The 20,692-nt window shown below is 45.4% G+C and overlaps 1 protein-coding gene across 8 annotated transcripts in view; it reads left to right on the top strand.

Annotated features, from left to right (window-relative positions):
* Positions 1-14,100: 14,100 nt before the first annotated feature.
* Positions 14,101-20,692, top strand: part of ADAM23 (ADAM metallopeptidase domain 23) — a 77,099-nt gene continuing 70,507 nt past the window's right edge. For 3 of the 8 annotated variants that reach the window (XM_053361930.1, XM_053361940.1, XM_053361963.1), the window contains exons 1-2: positions 14,102-14,604; positions 15,979-16,205. In XM_053361930.1, coding sequence (XP_053217905.1) covers positions 14,394-14,604; positions 15,979-16,205 — 438 coding nt within the window. In that variant the 5' untranslated portion in view covers positions 14,102-14,393. Of the gene's footprint in view, positions 14,605-15,978; positions 16,206-20,692 lie in introns of all 8 variants that reach the window. The other 5 variants (XM_053361949.1, XM_053361957.1, XM_053361912.1 and 2 more) reach the window with 3 other exon arrangements.

The following is a 20,692-nucleotide window of genomic DNA, read 5'->3' as shown; positions in this document are numbered from 1 at the left end:
ATATTGGTTTATATATGGAAAAAAAGCTGATAAGGAATTGGTTTATTTCATGCAATTTTTTCCTCAATGTTATTACAGGGTCCGGCCATCAGTTCCCGCCCTCCTCAAAGGTTTAGGGTAGGTAGCAAAGGGGAAAAAAATCCAAACAAATGCTCGATTAAAATTTGGGGAATGAGAAAAATTAAAACCTGCACATCTTGTGTAACTTAAACACCAAGCCAAACAGGAAACAATTTTTATATTCATATATGTATTCAAATGAAATCAAGGTGTAGTGTTCCATGAGCCAGAAGCTCTGCATTACTTAATCCAGCTGTTAAAGGTGTCATGGGCTTTGAAGACACTCGAACTCGAACCGGCCCTTTGAGGGTGACCAAACTGCTGATGCGGCCCCCGATGAATTTGAATTTGACATCCCTGCTCTGGAGAGCAGCCAATGCATGGATAGTAACTTGCTTTGTATTGCCAAAGGCAGAAGCCCCTCACTGTGCGTCTGTTGTATGGCAAGAGCTTCTCCAAGGAATTTTGTTCAATTATTCCTGGTTTTAAAAGCCAATATATAAAGCGGTCTTGACGGAAACCCTCTTCACAAAGACTGGGAGATGTGACAGTGGTCTTCAAACATCTGAAGGGCTGTCATGGAAAAGATGGAGCAGACTAAATCTCTGCTGCTCCAGAAGATCAGTGAGTGGGCAGAAGAAGAAGGGTCCTTGGTCGTGTGGTAGGATTTGCTCACCCAGCGTAGGCCTAGTCATCTGTATTTGTTAATGTCCATTTCTCTAATAAACAACATTTGTGGAGAATAGGTCTTCTGGTTATATTTCTGGACACTGATAAACAAGTTATATAACCCCTCGTGCCTGTCTTTGGGAGGACATCCGGATAAACATCCCATCTGACCTTTCACTAATTAAACTTGAGGTCTGGATCTGTCCACATTGGGCTAATCAGTACATGTTCAGCTAAGAGTAGTTTCTTCGCCTAGATAAATTTAGGTAAAGGTAAAGGTACCCCTGCCTGTACGGGCCAGTCTCTGGGGTTGCGCGCCCATCTCGCTTAGGAGGCCGGGGGCCAGCGCTGTCCGAAGACACTTCCGGGTCACGTGGCCAGTGTGACGAAGCTGCTCTGGCGAGCCAGCACCAGCGCAGCACACGGAAACGCCGTTTACCTTCCCGCTATAAAGTGGTACCTATTTATCTACTTGCTTAACTTAAGGGTGCTTTCGAACTGCTAGGTGGGCAGGAGCTGGGACCGAACGATGGGAGCTCACCCCACCGCGGGGATTCGAACCACCGACCATACGATCGGCAAGTCCTAGGCGCTGAGGTTTTACCCACAGCGCCACCTGTGTCCCCACAAGTAGATAAATTTACTTGTCAGTAAATCAGATATATTGGTAAATAAACACAATATGCCTCATTTCCAGGAAAATTCTTCCTAAACATGTTTACAAAAACACAAAAAACCTATGTTAGGGGGCAACCTCTGGGTAATGGATAAAGCGTGTCGCTTGGTGGCCTTCCAAATGTTTATATATGATAAGTGTTTTTTGAAGGCTTGGTTTATTCCCCATCTCCTGTTCCCATTGCCTTCTTGATATCCCAGACACCTTGTCCATTAGTTCTTCTGGGTCCTCTGATACAGATGGGTTGATTGTTGCTTCTCTGGAGATGCAAAAGATGTGCCTCAGGTAGAGCTGGAGCTTTTTTTGTTATGTTTTTTAGGATCTTCCTCAAAGGAAGTCATCCTGGCTGATTTAACTGGACAGAGAAGCCGGCCACCATCCCAGACGACACTTCAAATACTGCACCATCCAGTGTAAAATAGGACACGTGGCAACCTTAAAGTGGGAGAATATGTAACTTTGTGATACTTTATCTTTGTGACTATATTTGCGATACTTTAGTCCCAAGCTATTTGGGGCTTCAAAGAAGAAAAGTGGAACCTTGACCTAGATCTGGAAACAGACCAGAAGACAGTAAAGTTGTTTTTTACGATTTACAATATGCCTTACAGTTCCAGTAAGCGGTTTTGCTGCTGGATTTTGTACTAACCTAAGTTTCCAGAACAAGGGCTCTTGAAGGGCACCCTCACACAGCAATGTTTCTGGAAGGAAACATTACTACAGCATGCCTAACTCTGGCCAAACAATCTTTGTCTAGGAGAGGATGCAGCTGGTGTACCAGCTTTAGCAACTGGGAGATGTGACGTGCTACCAAAGTCACTTGGGCTTCCAAATATAGGCCAGGATTGAATAGCAGCCCCAGAGTGTAAAGCTGCTTCCTCAGGGAGATTGCAGCTCCAACCAAAACAGACAAAGTCCAAGCACCTGCCATCAGCATCTCTGCCTTCTCAGGATTGAGCTGTAGCTCACTGTCAACCATCTAGTTCAATTCCAATCACAGTACTTCCACAGAATCTCCCGAGTCTGACACACAAAAAGAGCAGTAGTCTTGGGTGTTATCAATGTACTAATGTTGAAATATACTCGGAGTCGAGAGTGGATTTCATGCTCTTTATTCAGCTCATAGTGGTGAGGAGGAAATGGAAGTTCCCCCAGAATGTCTGCTTTATATACATTATTTACACAATGGGCCCCACATGATTGGCTAATTCCGGGATTCTCCTGTAGGCCAATCATGTTGCGGATTCACTTCCACCTGGAGCTGGATTGGGTGGCTCCTGTGGACCAATCAGACTGCTGCATTCTGGATCCTATTGTTCTAGGACCAATCAGACTGCTGCAATCTGAATCCTATTGTTCTAAGACCAATCAGACTGCTGCTGTGATGGCCTGGGATTCGGATTCGGAATCCCAGCCTGCACAGCACAGGATTCCCTACCTCCAGAACCAGCTGAGCTGGGGCTGGGGCTTGAGCCTGAAGGGTCCTCACCTGTGCTGGTTCCTCAGGTGCAAGCACCAGCTGAGTCTGCTCTGGCTCCTGAGGTGATGGAGGACCCATTGCCTGCAGGTGCTCCACTCTCAGCCCCGTCAGAGGAAGCTGAGGTTGCCTCTGGGTCCGGTAACCCTCCAGCCTCTCCTGAGCTGCAGAGGCTCAGGGCAGAGAGGCGGAGGGAACTAAGTTCCCTCAGGAGGAGTGCTCGCCTCCAGGCCAGGAGAGGCGAGTCACCTGAGGATCGGGGCCACCCTGGGCCTCGGGGCAGATAAAAGCCAGCCAGCCTCAGTCCCAAGTTGCGGGAGCAACTTCGTTGGTTGTCGGTTCCTGCCTGGACCCTGTCCTGCTATCTTGCCGGAGCTCCTGACCTCACCCGACTACCTGCCCTGCATCCGGCTTCAACTTTTATGGACTGCCTCCATACTGCACCTTCAACCTCGGACTGGTCTCGGACCTCGCCTCTCGGTTAGCCCTCGGGACCAGCACAGCTGCATTCTGAATCCTATTGTTCTAGGACCAATCAGACTGCTGCATTTTGGATCCTATTCAACTCAGTACACAACAAATGTCATCACACCTAAAATGCCAAATAGATTTTAAACAGCATGGAGGACAGAAACAAAGATGCAGAATATCATATAGCTAACCAGTCACGGCACAGTAGAAGTTGGATAGCACTACCTTCTGGAAAAAGCCACTGAGACAGGAAAGGAATACAATGCACTTAATCCCCATCCCAGATAGCTGCTTCACATGGTATTGAAAGCCTAAAGGTAAAGGTAAAGGGACCCCTGACCATTAGGTCTAGTTGCGAACGACTCTGGGGTTGCGGCGCTCATCTCGCTTTATTGGCCGAGGGAGCCGGTGTACAGCTTCTGGGTTATGTGGCCAGCATGACTAAGCCGCTTCTGGCGAACCAGAGCAGTGCACGGAAACGCCGTTTACCTTCCCACCGGAGTGGTACCTATTTATCTACTTGCAATTTGGCGTGCTTTTGAACTGCTAGGTTGGCAGGAGCCGGGACCGAACAACGGGAGCTCACCCCGTGGCGGGGATTCAAACCGCCGACCTTCTGATTGGCAAGCCCTAGGCTCTGTGGTTTAACCCACAGCGCAACCAAAAAGGGGGAGGATTGCACTGGATGCAGAAAAAGCTGAACAGAGAACAAGTTTGCAAAGTGCCCACAAAATTAATGTGCTTGAAGCATTTCAGAATTAAGAAGTTCCCTCATCGGGGGAAACACTTCTTACCAGTGAATTCAGCAAACGACAAAGCTACAGAAGTTTTTATTTGCAGGTTACTGGTGAGAAGTGTTGCCCTTGTTGAAGGAATTTCTTCATTCTGAAACACGGTGGGCATAATAAAGCAGTCTGGCACCTTGAGAACTCATTATCTCTGATCTAGAACGTCATTCTCCCATTGTAAGTCATCCACCAGGGGAACCAAAGCTGTTTTACTGCCAAATCTTGACCCCCAAACCAGAATAAATTCAGAAAATGAGCATCCAAGAGAATCAAGAATTATCCAGTAACCAGCTGCTTAAACATGGTTAGCTATAAAGGGCATAATCTCTGGGAATGGCTTTTTGACTGCTTCTTTTAAGATGGTTGGCAGGCACCATCCTTTTTTGCAGAGGGATATTATCACTTCCCAGCTCAGCCAATTATATATTTGATGTTTGATTTTATGAGCCAGGAGGGGCAGGGATCAAGCAGGCAGGTGGTAGGCTGCACTTCTCTAAATGCCTTGTCCACATTCCTCATTATAAACAACGAAACATCCCACAACACAGGACTAGATGATGCTCAGGGTGTAGTCACTAAAATGTACCAACAAAGCAGACAACACAGGACTAGATGACATAGCTGTCAAGTGTCCCTTATTTGAAGGGACAGTCCCTTATTCCAGCGCCATGTCCCGCTGCTGTCCCTTAATGATGAATGTCCCTTAAATGATGTCCCTTAAATTTCAAAGGAAGCAGCTCCTCTCCCTCCCTCCCTGCCGGCCAGGGAGGAGGGAGGCTCCAACTGTGTTGCTCACCCTATAAGAAGTCTAAGAACGACTGGGGGGTGGAGCTTGCATGCCTTGTGTGTGGCTAGTTAATGCAAGCTGAGGGGTTTTTTGAATGCTGGACGCCATTTTGTTGCACGTGCTGCTGCAAACTTTGCAGTGCAAAGCCAGGCCAGGGAGCCATCTTAAGTTGAGGCTGCATAGGCCTTGTGGTGCATGTGATTCAGATTCTATTCAGTTGAACCTCTGGTTACAAAGTTGGTTGGACAGTGTTCTCGAAGCTACCAGCATGAGTTTGACCAGACTGCAGGAGGACAGGAAGACTGGAGTGCCTGGAAGAGGTGAGGCTGCAGGTCCCTTATTTTGGCTGCTGGTCCCTTATTTTCAAGGCTGCTGGTCCCTTATTTTCAAATCTGTAAGTTGACAGCTATGCTAGATGATGCTCAGAGGATGTAGTCACTAAAACGTACCAACAAAGCAGACTCCAAATCATAATGGATGCAAGCATTTTTTTCTATATATCCTTGAAATGTTTTACAAGCAAACCATATTGGGCGTTCAAGGGGCTTACAGTGTTATCTTGTTGGCCAAACTGGGAAAGCCGATGTACTATTTGTAAAAGGTTTGGCTGGATGGCCCTGTGAGGATAGTAGAGAATTATTATGCCACCCATATAATGAAATCCACCTCAAGCCAGGAATATCTATTTTCAGATGCTGTAGAAGTGTTTACTCTATTTTTTTTCTCCAAAGGAGGCAGTACCTACATGTTTCCTGATATCTGTAGCCATAGAATGAGCACAAAAAGAGGTTGCTTGCAGTGTTTCTTTGAAGCTAAATTTATCTTTTAAAATATTCATTACATTGGTAACTGTTTCTGAGAATGAGCTGGGTTGCTGTACGAAGACTGAGGAATACTTCAAAGGAACTATACGGAACTGACAGTTAACATTCCTGCGCTCAGTTGGCACCTTTGATGGAGCCATACCTGTTGAGGCCTGCTGAGCAGATTCATATTTGTGGCATATAACGCATCTCACATGTAAACACACACTAATGAAATACTTGTTTCCATAACCAAAGTTTTGGGGTGCTTTTATTTCTGGCTCGTGAGCCTTTAGGAGATATTTGTGCCACATGCTTTGAAGATTTTCTGCATAGCAATGAAGACTAGAATAGCTGCATACATCTTGAATCCAGCACGGTCCAGCAATAGTCTCCCAAAGGCCTTCTAGCACAAAGTAGAAGGGGGACAAAGGGATATCTAGTCCAACTCTTTGCCCAAAAGGGAGGATCATCTTCAGCTCCACCTGTAAAATGTGGATGTTACGTGTGTACAGGAAGTAGGACCTAGCTGATCACAGAGCTAATGGTTACTCTACTAATCAAACCAAGCTATATGCTACAAGGACACGTGGCTCCTTGCCTCCAGGGCCACTGGTCATTCTTGATCTAAAAAAAGGTGATTAGCCCAGATCTCAAGCATGAGCAAACTGTACAAGGAGGTATCACTTGAAAATGTAGTCGGATGCAATTCATGCCAGTAAGTATGAAGGGAACTCCAAAGGCTTTGTTTTTTTGTTTTGAAAAGTTTTTATTATTAAAATAATTCAGCATTAATACACACATATTGCAAATATACAAGCATACAAACATACATTTCATACAGTCCTTAAAAATGTTCAAACATACCTACACTCAATCCCACAGATAATTCCTTTTCCCATCACTGGCAGAAACTGTCGCAGTGAAAAAATTTAATATGATGGGTTAGCGCCATCGCCTAATGGCGGATTCCCTCCGAGCTCCGGAGGGAATCGGCTCAGCAGGGGTCGGGTCCTGCCGCGGCGGAGACGCGGGGACCCTCAGAAACCACAGGCGCTGAAGCCTGTGGACCTGGTGACTCGGCGGGCACCATTTGCGCCCCCCGACCCGCGAAGGAGCCTTTTTAAAGGCTCCGGAACGGGGGACGGAGAGCGGTGCGGTGCTGAGAGTCGACTGCTTCCCCTGCTGAGTGAAGCCGCATGCCATGGACGGAGAGCGCTGACTTCTTTCTCTGAACATTTGGATTAAAAGTAACAACCCGTGAGTAATACGGAAATTGGACTTAAAAGGGAAATTTTTGGGGGGAATTAGGCATGACCGGGTAAGGTGTAAAGAGGAAGTCCGCCTACCCGCCTTGTAAACATCGTAAAGCAAGGATTTTATAACTAAGGTTGTGAGAATACCTTTCTTTTTTGTGGATAAAAGCAATTAACTCCACGTTTTGGCAATTTAAGTGATTGTGCTGGAGGATAAGAGCTAACATTGAGAACGGAATTCACCCCTCCCCCAAGACCCGGGAGCGATCGGTGAGAGAGCCTGCGGAAGAGACATAAAGACTTTGACAGCTGTCAAACTAGCTGTCAAAGTTGGGCAAAAAGGAGAACTTTGTTTCTGTTGTCTTTGCTGGCTATATTCGTTACAATTTGGTAACAAATTGTTAAAAATAAGAAGAAAAGGCTAACTTGACTTTTGGGTTGGAACTGGAAGACACTAAGAAACTAGAATCCCTCTAGAGGGGGTTTAGGACATTACAAAAATGGCTGTAAGTGGAAAAACACTGGCTGAACTGGAGAGGACTTTTTTTCTCTTGGGAAAGTTGCAGGAACAGAGTGATGTTTTGGCTACAAATGTTACAATACTGAATGGAACAGTAAATAAAGTTGCTGAGCCTGGGAGGGACTTGACCCAAGTTTTTGCAGCTGAACAGGAAAGTTTTGCAGTTGACTTAAAATTTTTTGCAGCTGAACAAGAAAAGAAATTTGAGAAATCTGAGAATGTGATGAAAGAGGAACATGATGATTTGAAGGAAAAAGAAGGAGGAGCTATAATGCCACAGATGATTGAGGAGAGCCAGAGGCCGGTTAAGATGGATATAAAGGAAAATAAGATCAGGATGATGAAAATTTGGTTTGAATTGAAGAATGGAGAATGGAGAGATCTCCCTATGTGGAGATCTGAAGACCTATGGAATACAAACCTGGCTAAAGTGGAAACTGGAGTTTTTGGGACATTTGGACTTAAGAGAAGTAAGAAACAAGATTTTGGCTCCATTTTTAAATATGGAGGCCTGGCTGGAAGAAACATGGACCTTATTGGGACAGAGCTCCTTCGAGATTTGGAGTTTAATATAAAGGACTATCAAAAAAACCGGCAGAGAGGAATTGAGAGAGAATTGAGAGCCTCGGACGTGAGGTCGCCAGGCTGACTGCAGATGGACTGATGGACTTTTGTTGGGGTTTGAAACCGGGAAAGGGGGTGGTGGGGCTTTGGGAATCCAAAGGGTGTATAACTATATTCTGTTTTATTTAATTTGGTTTTGCCATTAACATAAAAATGGGGATTTCGGGGAAGGGAATTGGGGCCGACCTTAGAAAAAGACTTTTAAGAATAAGTATTGACGTATAAAGATTGAGGTTTATAAGTTAAAATTGGTTAACTAAAATGATGGGGCGAACCTTAGAAAAAGATTTTTAAGAATAAGTATTGATGTATAAAGATTGAGGTTTATAAGTTAAAATTGGTTAATTAAAATGAATTAGAGAAAATAAGGTAAAGTTTGGGGACAAGAACTTGCTGAGCTAAAAATTGGAACTGGAATACAAGAAGGGGAGGTGTGGGGAAGGCAAGGAAATTGGTCATTGACAGTAAGAAATGTAAATTTTATGTGTTTTTAATTGTTTTTTTTAATGTTTTTTATTTTTTGAAAATTCCAATAAATATTTTATTAAAAAAAAAGAAAATTGGGCTACTTATAAAATTGTATTAAAGGAAGAAAACGGAGAATTGGAATTAAAGGATTATACAGAAATTAAAGCTCATATTAGTGACTGGTTCCAATATATTCAAATTAAGTATAGATTAGCGAAAGACAAAAAGTTAGGATTTGAAAAAGAAATATCAAAATTTGATAAATACTTAATACAAGAAAAATTTAAAAATATATTTAAACTGTATAATCTGATCTTGGAGTGGGAAACAAAGGATGAACTGGTTAAAGCATCCATTATTAAATGGGCGGAAGATATTGGGAAGAATATTATGTTTGAACAATGGGAAAAATTGTGGAAAGATGATATGAAATTCACTATGTGTTATATATTGAAAATTACCTCAAAATACAACATAGATGGTATTTAACACCTGAAAGAATAGCAAAAATGAATAAAAATTGTAGCAATGTCTGCTGGAGATGCAACACTGGAAAAGGTACTATGATGCATATATGGTGTAATTGTTTAAACATCAAACAATTTTGGGAAACCATATATAACGAAATGAAAAAAAAATTCAGATATTCATTTAGGAAAACACCAGAAGGTTTTTTATTGGGAATAGTACCAGGAAGTCTAAAGGAAGAAGACAATACATTATATTTATACGTAACAGTAGCCGCAAGGCTATTGACTGCGAAAAATTGGAAAAGTGGTATTATACTGACAAAAACAAAGTGGCTTGCCAAATTATTGGAGTATTACAATATATCCAAAACAATGGGAGAAATTAGAAGGATCACAAAAGAGAAGATAGACAGGGACTGGAAGGTGTTTAAAGGATACTTCCAAAACCATATTGAAAAATCAGAACTCCTATTAGAGTAAACAAGTTCAGTTTTAAATACTGAAATACTAAATAAGTTGGATAACAATGTGTAATAGAAAAAGAAGCATGAAATTAGGTTAAGGGTGTGCGAAAGAAAGTAATAGAAGTGGAAAGAAATTGCAATTGAGTAGATTGGAAGTCCACAAAGGTGGGGTGAGGGGTGGTGGATTGTGATGGGACGCATGGCTTTGTATGCCTGCATATGACCTTCTCTCTTTCTCCCACCCTCTCTTGTTACATACAGATTAATATAATCTTTAAACTCATTTCATGCAAGATTACCAAGCTGTGTGGAATTCTGGAAATGTGCTAGTCATTAATTGTCTCAGTAAAGGCTAGTGTTTAGTGTGGGAATGAAAGACACAAGAATTCCACAGCTTTCATCTGTTCTGTGGTTCAGTCTTCAGAAAGAGGGAAACCTGGATCTCTTTGGGTTCAAGATCCACCTGTCATAGATTCGTTGTGCAATGCTGGGCAAGGTATACATTCTGCTCTTCAGTTTCCCTGTCTGTAAACAGGGAGCATCCTCGCCTACCTGTGCAGTTTGTAGGAAGAATGAACACTAAGGGCACTTCCAGGCTGTTACTATTTTGGGGTGGGATTCAATCACATACCAGCAAATGCAGGGTGATCTGGAGTTCATAGAATCATAGAATCATAGAGTTGGAAGAGACCACAAGGGCCATCGAGTCCAACCCCCTGCCAAGCAGGAAACACCATCAGAGCACTCCTGACATATGGTTGCTCCACAACAATCCCATAATCCCCCCATTGGACATTTTGTGACAAGGAAACATTTGCTTGATGCAATGTTGTCTAACCTCCCTGCAAACAAATGCTCAATACAGGGGCATCTTGCCCATAGAGGCTAGTGGTGTGGGGCGCCAAGTTCTGGAGGGCGCTAGGGAAGAGGCAGAGGCTAGACACGGCACCTCCCGGCACCAGCTCACCATTCCAAAGCAGCACCACGCCTGCAGCCTCCATCTGCCATCTGCACAAAGCCACCAGCTGATCCGGGAGGCACCGCGCCCAGCCTCCGCCTCTTCCCCACTGGAGGAGCAACCCTCCAGTCGCTGTCCGCCTCCTTCAGCCCTGCCGGCAGCACCGTCCTCCCTAAAAAACTCTGGGAGACCGGCGGCGGGGGGCAACGGAGGGAGCTTTGCATCATGGTGCCGGCTATGCTTAAGATGGCCCTGGCTTAATACATAGGTTATGTTCGCATTACCACCTTTGTTGTTGTTTAGTTGTTGTGTCCAGCTCTTTGTAACCCCATGGACCAGAGCACACCAGGCACTCCTGTCTTCCACTGCCTCCCGCAGTTTGGTCAAACTCATGCTGGTAGCTTCGAGAACACTGTCCAACCATCTCATCCTCTGTCGTCCCCTTCTCCTTGTGCCCTCCATCTTTCCCAACATCAGGGTCTTTCCCAGGGAGTCTCCTCTTCTCATGAGGTGGCCAAAGTATTGGAGCCTCAGCTTCAGGATCTGTCCTTCCAGTGAGCACTCAGGGCTGATTTCCTTAAGGATGGATAGGTTTGATCTTCTTGCAGTCCATGAGACTCTCAAGAGTCTCCTCCAGCACCATAATTCAAAAACATCAATTCTTCGGCGATCAGCCTTCTTTATGGTCCAGCTCTCACTTCCATTCATCACTACTGGGAAAACCATAGCTTTAACTATACGGACCTTTGTCGGCAAGGTGATGTCTCTGCTTTTTAAGATACTGTCTAGGTTTGTCATCAGTTTTCTCCCAAGAAGCAGGCATATTTTAATTTTGTGACTGCTGTCACCATCTGCCGTGATCATGGAGCCCAAGAAAGTAAAATCTCTCACTGCCTCCATTTCTTCCCCTTCTATTTGCCAGGAGGTGATGGGACCGGTCGCCATGATCCTAGTTTTTTTGATGTTGAGACCATATTTTGTGCTCCCCTCTTTCACCCTCATTAAGAGGTTCTTTAATTCCTCCTCACTTTCTGCCATCCATGAAGATTACTACATTAGAGTGAAGTAAAGGAGTTCCCCCCACATTTCATAGCTCTTTCTACTAGCTTTGTACACAACCAGGGGGTGCTGTCTGGTAAGGGATAGTTTTACCCCATGCAAGGTGTTCATACCTTGGCTAGAGCCAAATTAGGAACGGCTTAAGGACTCCATTTGGTGTGAAGCTGGTTTGAGAAACAACACATCAAATGGTAGCATCTTCTAAATAAAGTTTTATATATATATATATATATATAAATGTATTTATATCCTGCCTTTCTTCCAAGCTGGGATTTCCCCAAGTACAGGATACATATGCATTTTGCCTAATGTCATGTCAACACAGATTAAAAACCCAGCACTGGAAACAAAGCAAGCGACCAGAAAGCAGGAATGTGAACACAGCTGATTTGGTCTAATGTCCCTGTAAACTTTGTGCAAACGAAACAGAATGGAATGCTTAATAAGTAGGTTGTCTAGAAGTGATCTAAGTATTATAAAGCACTTTGCTCCCTCATCTTTTCTAATTGCATAGAATTTCAGCAGATGCCGCTTCTCCTACAGCAACGGCAATATGAGAAAAGATGTTCAAGAGTCCTTTCCATCTAATTTAACTCTTATTTTTCATTGATTTGTATCCCATTCATCGTCCGAAAGATCCCATGGCTTACAGCTTCACCCAACTTTTCTGCACCTTTTACACTGGGAGTGGAACTAGTATGTTGACCAGTACCCTAGAATAAATTGTTTCTACTCCCTACACAATATTTTAGTCTTACCAGCGTCATTTCTTTTTCTGGAAAGCTTTTGGGTAATCCCGCTAGTCCCTATAATTTACTCTAAGCCAAATTGAAATAACCACACATTCTTCCCCTTCCCCCATTCTCTCTCTTTTCCCTGGGTCTATTTCAGGTAGCAAAGAGGGGTATGGTACCTCTCATATCTGTTTTTTGCAAAGCACCATGTGCAAAGATGGCACTATACAAATTAATACATAGAAAAGTGTCTGTCCCTCCCTGCAGTTCAACTCCCTCTCTTTTTACCAACAGCATATATCCATTCCTTCTGCTGGTGCAACTTTCTCATCATTTCTACATAGCAGCATTTATAAACCAGTGCCAGAGAAACTGGGTGAAAGGAAGGTGAGAGGGAAGAGATACGAATATTTATGTGTGTATATGTATACATACATACACCTACACAATTACAGGTTTGAAGCCAACTTAAAATAAAAAGAGCTGGTAAGCAAAGGAATCTGTGGTGCTTTCCATGGGATCCGGGGACATGTCAGCTAATACTCTTCCCTTTCTTTTTCATTTGCTTGTCTCTGCAGCAAATCTCGAGGGGGAAGGGAGAAGGGCAGGAATTGCATAGGCACGAGAGAGTGGGGGAAATCCCGCATGCAGGATTTTGGTGCCTAACAACCCCCCCTCCCTCTGCAATTGCTCTTGCGCTCCCCTGCCTCTCTCTGAGGCCGAGATGCTGCATCACGGCACCTGCTGGCTACCTCTGTTCCATTATTGGGAAGGAAGGAAGCTCATGCGCCTTGCCTGCCTGCATTTCGCAGGGCGCTGCTGTAGCTTTGGAATTCAGTACATACCAGCATCTCTCTCTCTCTCTCTCTCCCCCGCCTCCCTCTCTCACAGGGAGGCCCACCCATGAGGCAAGGTGAGGCGGCTGCCTCAGGTGGCAGGATCCACAGGGGCAGCAGATCCCGATGTAGCTCTTTATTCAGGGCTGGCCCATCCATGAGGCAAAGTGAGGCCACCACCTTGGGTACCAGCACCCACAGAAGCAGCAGGTCCCGATGATGTAGCTCTTTATTTGGGGCCGGCCCACCCATGAGACAAGGTGACGCAGCCCACTCAGGCAGCAGGATCCACAGGGGCAGCAGACCCTGATGACGTGGCTCTTTATTTAGCGCTAGCCCACCCATGAGGCAATAGGAAGCTGCTGCCTCAGGATCCAGAAGGGCAGCAGACCCCAATGACGCGGCTCTTTATTTAGCGCCGGTCCACCCATGAGGCAATATGGAGCTGCTGCCTTGGACAGCAGGATCTACAGGGACAGCAGCAGCAGGAGGACCCCCTCCTCCTGAGGCAGCCCACTCAGACAGGGGGATCCCCTGGGGTGGCAGCAGACCCTGATGATGCCCTCTTTATTTGCAGCAGTCCCACCCATGGGGCAATATGAAGCTGCTGCCTCAGGCGGCAGGATCCACAGGGGCAGCAGCAGGAGGACCCCCCCCTCCTCGTCACTGACGTAATTCACCCCTTCCTCCCTGACAGGGAGGGCGGGCCCATTTTGAGGTTCACCTCAGGTGCTCTCCCTCAACTCGGCGGCCACTCAGAAGAAGCAAGGCACGGAAAAGGATCCCGAAGCGCCACCCGCCACCCCTCACACAAAAAAACCCCGCCCCGCCATTTCCCTCGAGCGCGCGCGCGCCCTCTCTCCCTCGCCTCAGGTGCCTCGCGCGCGGGGCTGAGGAGAGCGTGGCCTGGGTGGGCGGCTCTCGACGTCACGCGGCGCGGCGGCGGCGCGCGGGGCCTGAGGGCGGGCGGGCTGCCGCGACGGCGAGAAGGAGCGCGCCTGCGTGTGGACGCGCCTGCGTGTGGCAGGTGCCGGCGGTGGCAGTGGCAGCAGCCGCGTCCACCTGAGGGGAGAACCGCCGCTGCGCCCTGGCGCGCCTTCCTGCCGCCGCCGCCGCCCTCCTCCTGCTCTTCTTCTTCCTCGCTCCCTGCACCATGAGGGAAGAGGCGCCGCCGTCGCCGCCGTGAGCTGCTCGGCCGCTTCCTCACCGTCCTCCAGGCGAGGCGTCCCCCTCGCCGCCGCCGCCCGTCCTACCCCGCGGGAAGCTATGAGCCATGAAGCCGCCTGGCAGAACTTCCCTCCGGCGGCAGAAGCAGCAGCAGCAGCAGCCGCCCTTCTCCGGCCGCCGCCGCCGCCTCTCGAGCTCCGCCGCCGCCGCCTTGCTTTGCCGGGCTCGGCTGCCCAGCTCCATCCCCCTCCTCTTTCTGGCGCTCCTGCTTTTCTGCTCAGGGTCCCCCAGGATCTGCGGGGTCGCTGCGGACGCCGGTGAGTGCCCGCTTAAGGGGGGGGGAGATCCTGGAGGGATCCTGTACTGTGCGCGGGAGCTTGGACAGATCCTGGATCTCCGTTACACGCGCAGCCCTTCGTTTGCTCTCTTTTTTGCGCGCTCGTGTGTGGTGCCAATGCGCTAAGAAATAAACGGGGGTGGGGTGTTCTCTTTTTTTTGGGGGGGGGGTGAATGTATCGCGCATGTGGTGCCAATGAGTCTGTTTTAGTCTGCAGATCCCACCGCCCTGGCTTCTTAATGTTGGTTAATAACAGACCTGGGGAGGGGAACCAGAAAAAGGAAAAAAAAGGGGGGGAGAAAAATCACCTTTTTGCCGTGCGGAGCCCGCTTGAGTCTTCGTGACAACCGCCGAGAAGTTATTGTTCCGCACCGTCCGCACCGATTTGTTTCGGTCTTGACGCAGTTCCTTACCTCCATGGCATCCTGCCTGGTCTTCGGTAGGAATAATTGATCGTGACTGCAGCCGGATTCCTCCTCGGATCGCTTCCCCCCCACCCCCCACGTCTAGATCATATATGTGTGTGTTTGTGTGTGTGTCTGTCTTTGCGAATATGAAATTGTTTTTACATGGCAGACCTGTATATTTACTGTGTTACGGCGACTGGTGCTTACTGGTTTATAAGGATGGGCATGAAATGGTTTCGGGAGCCCTCTGATGCAGCAAAACGCTGCTGGCAGGCTTTCAAGGGTGCTGTTTTTGTGCAGGGTCTTAACGCAAAATAGAACAAGACAAGCAGGATAATGAGGGTTTTGGATACTGCCCGTTCTTGCACTGCTCATCCGAGGGAACCTACCTTTTGCGGACAGAAGGGGGGTTGCGGTGTTCTTCGAGAACCCTGGGGTTTTGTCTGCAAAGAGATATGTGCTTGTTACTTATCCCATGAAGCGTGTTTATACGGGAGTTTATTGAGACTTTCTCTCTGGTAAGTGTGCTTAGGAGTCCATCACTAAAGTTAAAGGAATAGTGAAAAGTTGCCCTTATGTAAAGGGAATTGATTAACATTCAGTACACATGGGTTCATGGCTTGAGTTGCTTGCAGTAGAATCACTGATTTGTACATAGCCAAATTTATGTGGAAAAGTGGCAGAAAGAGGGTCATGAATGGCTGGATTGTCCTTAAAAGAACTTGTTTCAAGGGTTCAGATCCCTGCATTTTGAATTTCATGATGCAAAACTATATAAAATCAAATAAGGAATTATATGTACAAATAAGCATAAAATTTAATCAAATAAATTGGTTTCATGAGGGTTACTGTATTTTCCTTTTAGCAAATTGGCAAGATGCAAAACATATTACAAAAAGTGTTCTGTTCCTCTGTGAATTCATGGTAGGTTTGTCTGTCTTCCCCAGCTCTGCATTGGAATGAAACTGCAGAAGAACTAGAAAAAAGCCAGGCAGACGAAGATACTGCATTTCAACAGACTAACAGCAGTAGCTACAAAAATAACAGTCGAAGCAGTGCATTCCAGAAAGAAATCACATTGCCTTCAAGACTTGTATATTATCTCAATAGAGACTCTGAAAGTCCTTATCATGTCTTGGATACAAGGACAAGGCACCAGCAAAAACACAATAAGGTAAGGTGTTTTAAAATAAATAAATAAAAGCAATACAGTACTGTGACTCAAAATAGTCATGTCTCTTGAGGGATTGTCTTACTTTAAGAATGTTTATTCAGCATGTCTGTAATGCTTCAGAATTCACTGCACAGTTCTTGGGTCTGAAAGATGCGTCAGTCAAAAAATAGGGTTCAAATACCAAGAGACCTTGCAGGTAACAATACCCTTGTCAAATTTCAAGGATTATTACTGCTACCACAGAACAAAACTTGAAGTTCAAACCATGGTTTACTTGTTTCTTTAGAGGCCTAAAATATTTTGCCCTCCATCCAGCTTACCTGATTGAGAAAAATAGAATCACATTGGTAGAATGACTATGTAATATTTCTGTGTCACAGACACAGGGGACCCCAGAGAATTACAAATCTAATTTCTTTATCTTAATCAGGAAGCCATTTTTTAAGCAAAGCACAAAAGGCAAGATTCAACTGTCATGCCAGTGGTTGTGACAGGACTTCCTATCCTTCCCGCTGCAGCCCCCTGCGCCTGCCCCCCCAGTCTGCTCTGGAGTTCCATTTAACCTTCTGGAGCAGATTTGGAGGCATGGGGGTCTGCAGGGGGAGATGAGGAAAGATAAGCCCTGTTCCAACAACAACAACAACAACAATTTATTATTTGTACCTCGCCCATCTGGCTGGGCTTCCCCAGCCACTCTGGGCAGCTTCCAAAAAAATATTAAAATACTGTAATACATCAGACATTAAAAGCTTCCCTAAACAGGGCTGCCTTCAGATGTCTTCTAAAAGTCTGGTAGTTGTTGTTCTCTTTGACATCTGGTGGGAGGGTGTTCCACAGGGAGGGCGCCACTACCGAGAAGGCCCTCTGTCTGGTTCCCTGTAACTTGGCTTCTCGCAGCGAGGGAACCGCCAGAAGGCCCTCGGTGCTGGACCTCAGTGTCCATTGTGCAAGTGGATACCACAATTGTGTATCACTCACAGGTCTTGATACAGCTGAAATTGGTCATGGCTATGTGCTTTTGAAAACAATGGCGCTAAAGGTGATAGCAATCAACTTGTTCTATTGATTTCAATGGGACTTAATTGTAGCTAGCTGTAGCTCAGTCAGGTCATGGTGTTCAGAAGCACATTACAAAATAAATGAATGACCCTTCTGTTTGCTGACAGTAATGTACAAGTTGGATATAAGTCTGTCAGTTTCATCTGTTATGTATTACAACCTTATGCCCTCACTTAAAGCTGTGCTTTTCCCAACATGTCCATAAGAAATGGGCCCAGATATGAGTTTATCCAGCTACAAAGTCTATCTGATAGAGTGTGTGTTGCAACCCATTTATGAATATAATTCAGTTCCAGTACTGGTTTGGCAGACTTTGTTAGCGCAGATGGACTGACATTACGAAGGAACTTTTGAAGAAGAACCCTAACTTGGGAGGGAAGAAACCAAAATAGTCTCATAAGAATTAAATGTCATGGAGTGTTGAAAGACTTAACTGGGGAAAAGCTGCCAACTGCATGGGAGGGAGAATGGAATCCAGCAACTTGAAAGGGAAGAGACAAGAATGGAATCAGTCATCTCATGGCCATTTCCTGGTTCACACATTGGTTTAAAATGTCACCACAGAAGACAGATCTGTCCATAGGCATGAGTGAAGAAGTTGAAGATTCCAATGTACTTGATACTGGGCAACACGCTAAGAATCACAAAATGGTGGCGCAAAGCACAAGATGGGAACAGCCCAGTGAACCCCAAAACACCCCAATGAGGACTGAGCATGCTCAGTGCAGGATGGTGACTGGCCAAGGGGGAGTGGAAGGCAGTGGCTGGAAACCTTAACAGGAGCATTCCACACTGCAACCTGTTTCAGGGGCATGCTTGTCATAAGTATATTTGCCACCTTGCCAATAGACACCTGTTTTGTGTTTTCTAATTGCAGGTGTGCTATAAGATTGACTCATTCAGTCTTTTTCTCTGAGGGACAGGGGAGAGCCAATTACCTGCATTCTAATATAGGATGCTTCTTGGGTATTTATTAATAGCATTATTTCAAGTTAAAGAGTAGCACTTCCTCTCAGTATTAGTAGTTTTGTGCTACTGGAACCAAAGGGTTGCATGGTAAGCCTAAAGTCTTTGGGCTATAGCCAATGCTAATCCTACTCAGAGAAGACCTAGTCAAATTAATGAGCCTAAGTTAGTCATGCCCATTAATTAACCTCATTGGGTCTTCTCTGAGTTGGACAAGCACTGGGTACAACCCTTTGTATCACTTCTTAAACTTAGGAGATCTTTGACATCCACTTCAAACTTAGACCTTTGATTTTTAAATTAAGGCCATTTCTATAGCATTAACTCCTAAAATCTAACTATAATCGCTTCCAGAATAATGGGAAATATTGGATTATGGTAAATACTAAAAATAATCAGTTGTGGCAATGCATTACTGAGATTCAGAAGGGCCTGGGCTTGTGCACAAAACACTCCCTTGGATGTTTTAGAGGCAGTCAGTTAAAATGGCTAGTTTCCTTGCTAGTTTCCCCCGGAAAAAAGATAAATGTTCTCAGCCATACTTGTTGTTCCATCTGCACAAGTGTTCCAGGCTGCCAGACAGAACGATCCCCCACTGTCCTCTTTGCACTGTTCTGGGCATTCTGCTGACCTCTCCTAGGCCTATTTGGGTGCTCAGGGCTTCCACTGGGGCTTGTTAGGTGAATCCAGCACAATATATACCAGTGATATACACTCATGATTTGAGTGTGGATCCTTTGGCAGCCAAAACAGCACTATCTGTGCACAGGTGAAAAGTAGCAGAAGGCTTGGGAGAACTCCATGGTTTAGAGAAGTACCAAAATATTTAAAAGACACTCTTAAGGGTTGTGGGGACTCCAAAAAAGCTTATTGAGGGCTGATCGTGCTCAGTGGGCACAGGGTGCTGGCCGGCTGTTAGAGTGCAGGGAACAAAATGGGAGGGGTAAGAGAGAACAGAATGGGATATGCTAGAAAAAGGGCATGGCTGGGATCCAAAACAAGAGCTCTCTATGCTGCATCATTTTGTTGGAGTTTCCATATGTCAGGTTCAAAGTCCACCTTGCATGAGGGCCTCTGGACAGCTTTAGGCTAGTTAATGGTCTGATCTAGTTTGCAGGGTTGTTGGGAGAACATGAAAAGTCCATGTATGTAATCTTGCGCTTCAGGGAGGGCAGATTTCAAGACTGATGAATACGTGAATATCTATATGTGGAGCAGGATTAATGTGGCTTTGCTGAATTAATTGTACACCAAGGTTGGCATAACTGAAAGATAAAGGCCACAGCAATCTGGAGCCGAGTGAGTGATTCAGCAAAAGGAGCTGGCAGAGAAAAGAGAAAAATAGCTCTAAATATCTGAGATTCTGAGATGAAAGACTTCAGTTAATGCAATAGTTACACAGAACTGTGTGTGCAAATCTTGTTTGACATAGGCCTCTTGTCAGCTGGTTCATTGTGAAACATGCTTTATACCTCCTAGGGGGTGGTACATATATAGAGACTCCTAAAACACACATGCTTTGGCAGTGGCCAAGATATAGATATGGGTGATTTGGAACCTTATCTTTACATCTCAACTAATTGAGAATGTCACCATACTTTGTACCCCTCAGTCCCTTCTTCTGTGGGTGTCAACACTTCAATAAACTCTCTAGTCCTTATGAATCATGCACATAGTCTTGCAGGCTGCTTACCTCTGCTTGACTGTATCTATGCATGTGTCATGACATCAACCATGAGCAACAGCATAGTCTCTGACTCAGGGGGTGGGATGGGGGGAGAGCCAGCCAGATTAGAAGGACTGCAGAGGTGCTATAATGAAATCTCAACAACAAGCCTGAACTGGAGCAAGTTGGCCAGGACTACCCTTGAACTGACACCCCCAGAGGCAATGCTTTTTTCCAGGTTTTGCTGATAGATCAGCCACCTCTTTGCCCTGGACTTGACACTCCCTAGTGCTTGCTTGTTTTTGCGGGTCATGCACCAGATGGAGTAAACCGAGAGGTGGACGAGTGTTAGGCTCTCAAGCCAGAAGTCTCTTCCTCTAAGGATTTTCACTCCTCAGGAACAGGGTAAAGCATTGGACGCAGGAGTAGGAATGCTTGAGGAATTTCATTTCTGTGAATTCCAGTACGAAATAATCTGATCTGTGCCTCCTGAATGAAAGTGTGGATCATAACGTAATTATGCTATTCTTTGCATTTTGCACTTCTCTGAATTTTAGTGATACAGTTTTTAGCTCAAAAATAATTCGAAATAAGTTCTAAAATATGTATTTTAGGATAAAATACGTTTAGAAATGCATACACGGAAACTTAGAACTCACAGATTAACAACAACAAATTAATGTAGAAACAAAACACAAAAAGACATTCATAATTGATGTGTATGGGAAATATAGTGATTTGTGCATCCCTACCTAGATTGACTGAGATTGGCTCCACACATTGTTGGTGCAAGTTG

The sequence above is a fragment of the Podarcis raffonei genome, chromosome 1 (genome assembly GCF_027172205.1).
Source record: "Podarcis raffonei isolate rPodRaf1 chromosome 1, rPodRaf1.pri, whole genome shotgun sequence".
In the NCBI taxonomy this organism is placed as follows: Eukaryota; Metazoa; Chordata; class Lepidosauria; order Squamata; family Lacertidae; genus Podarcis; species Podarcis raffonei.
The sequence above is the reverse complement of the archived record's forward strand: the minus strand, read 5'-3'. Positions and strand labels throughout refer to the sequence as shown.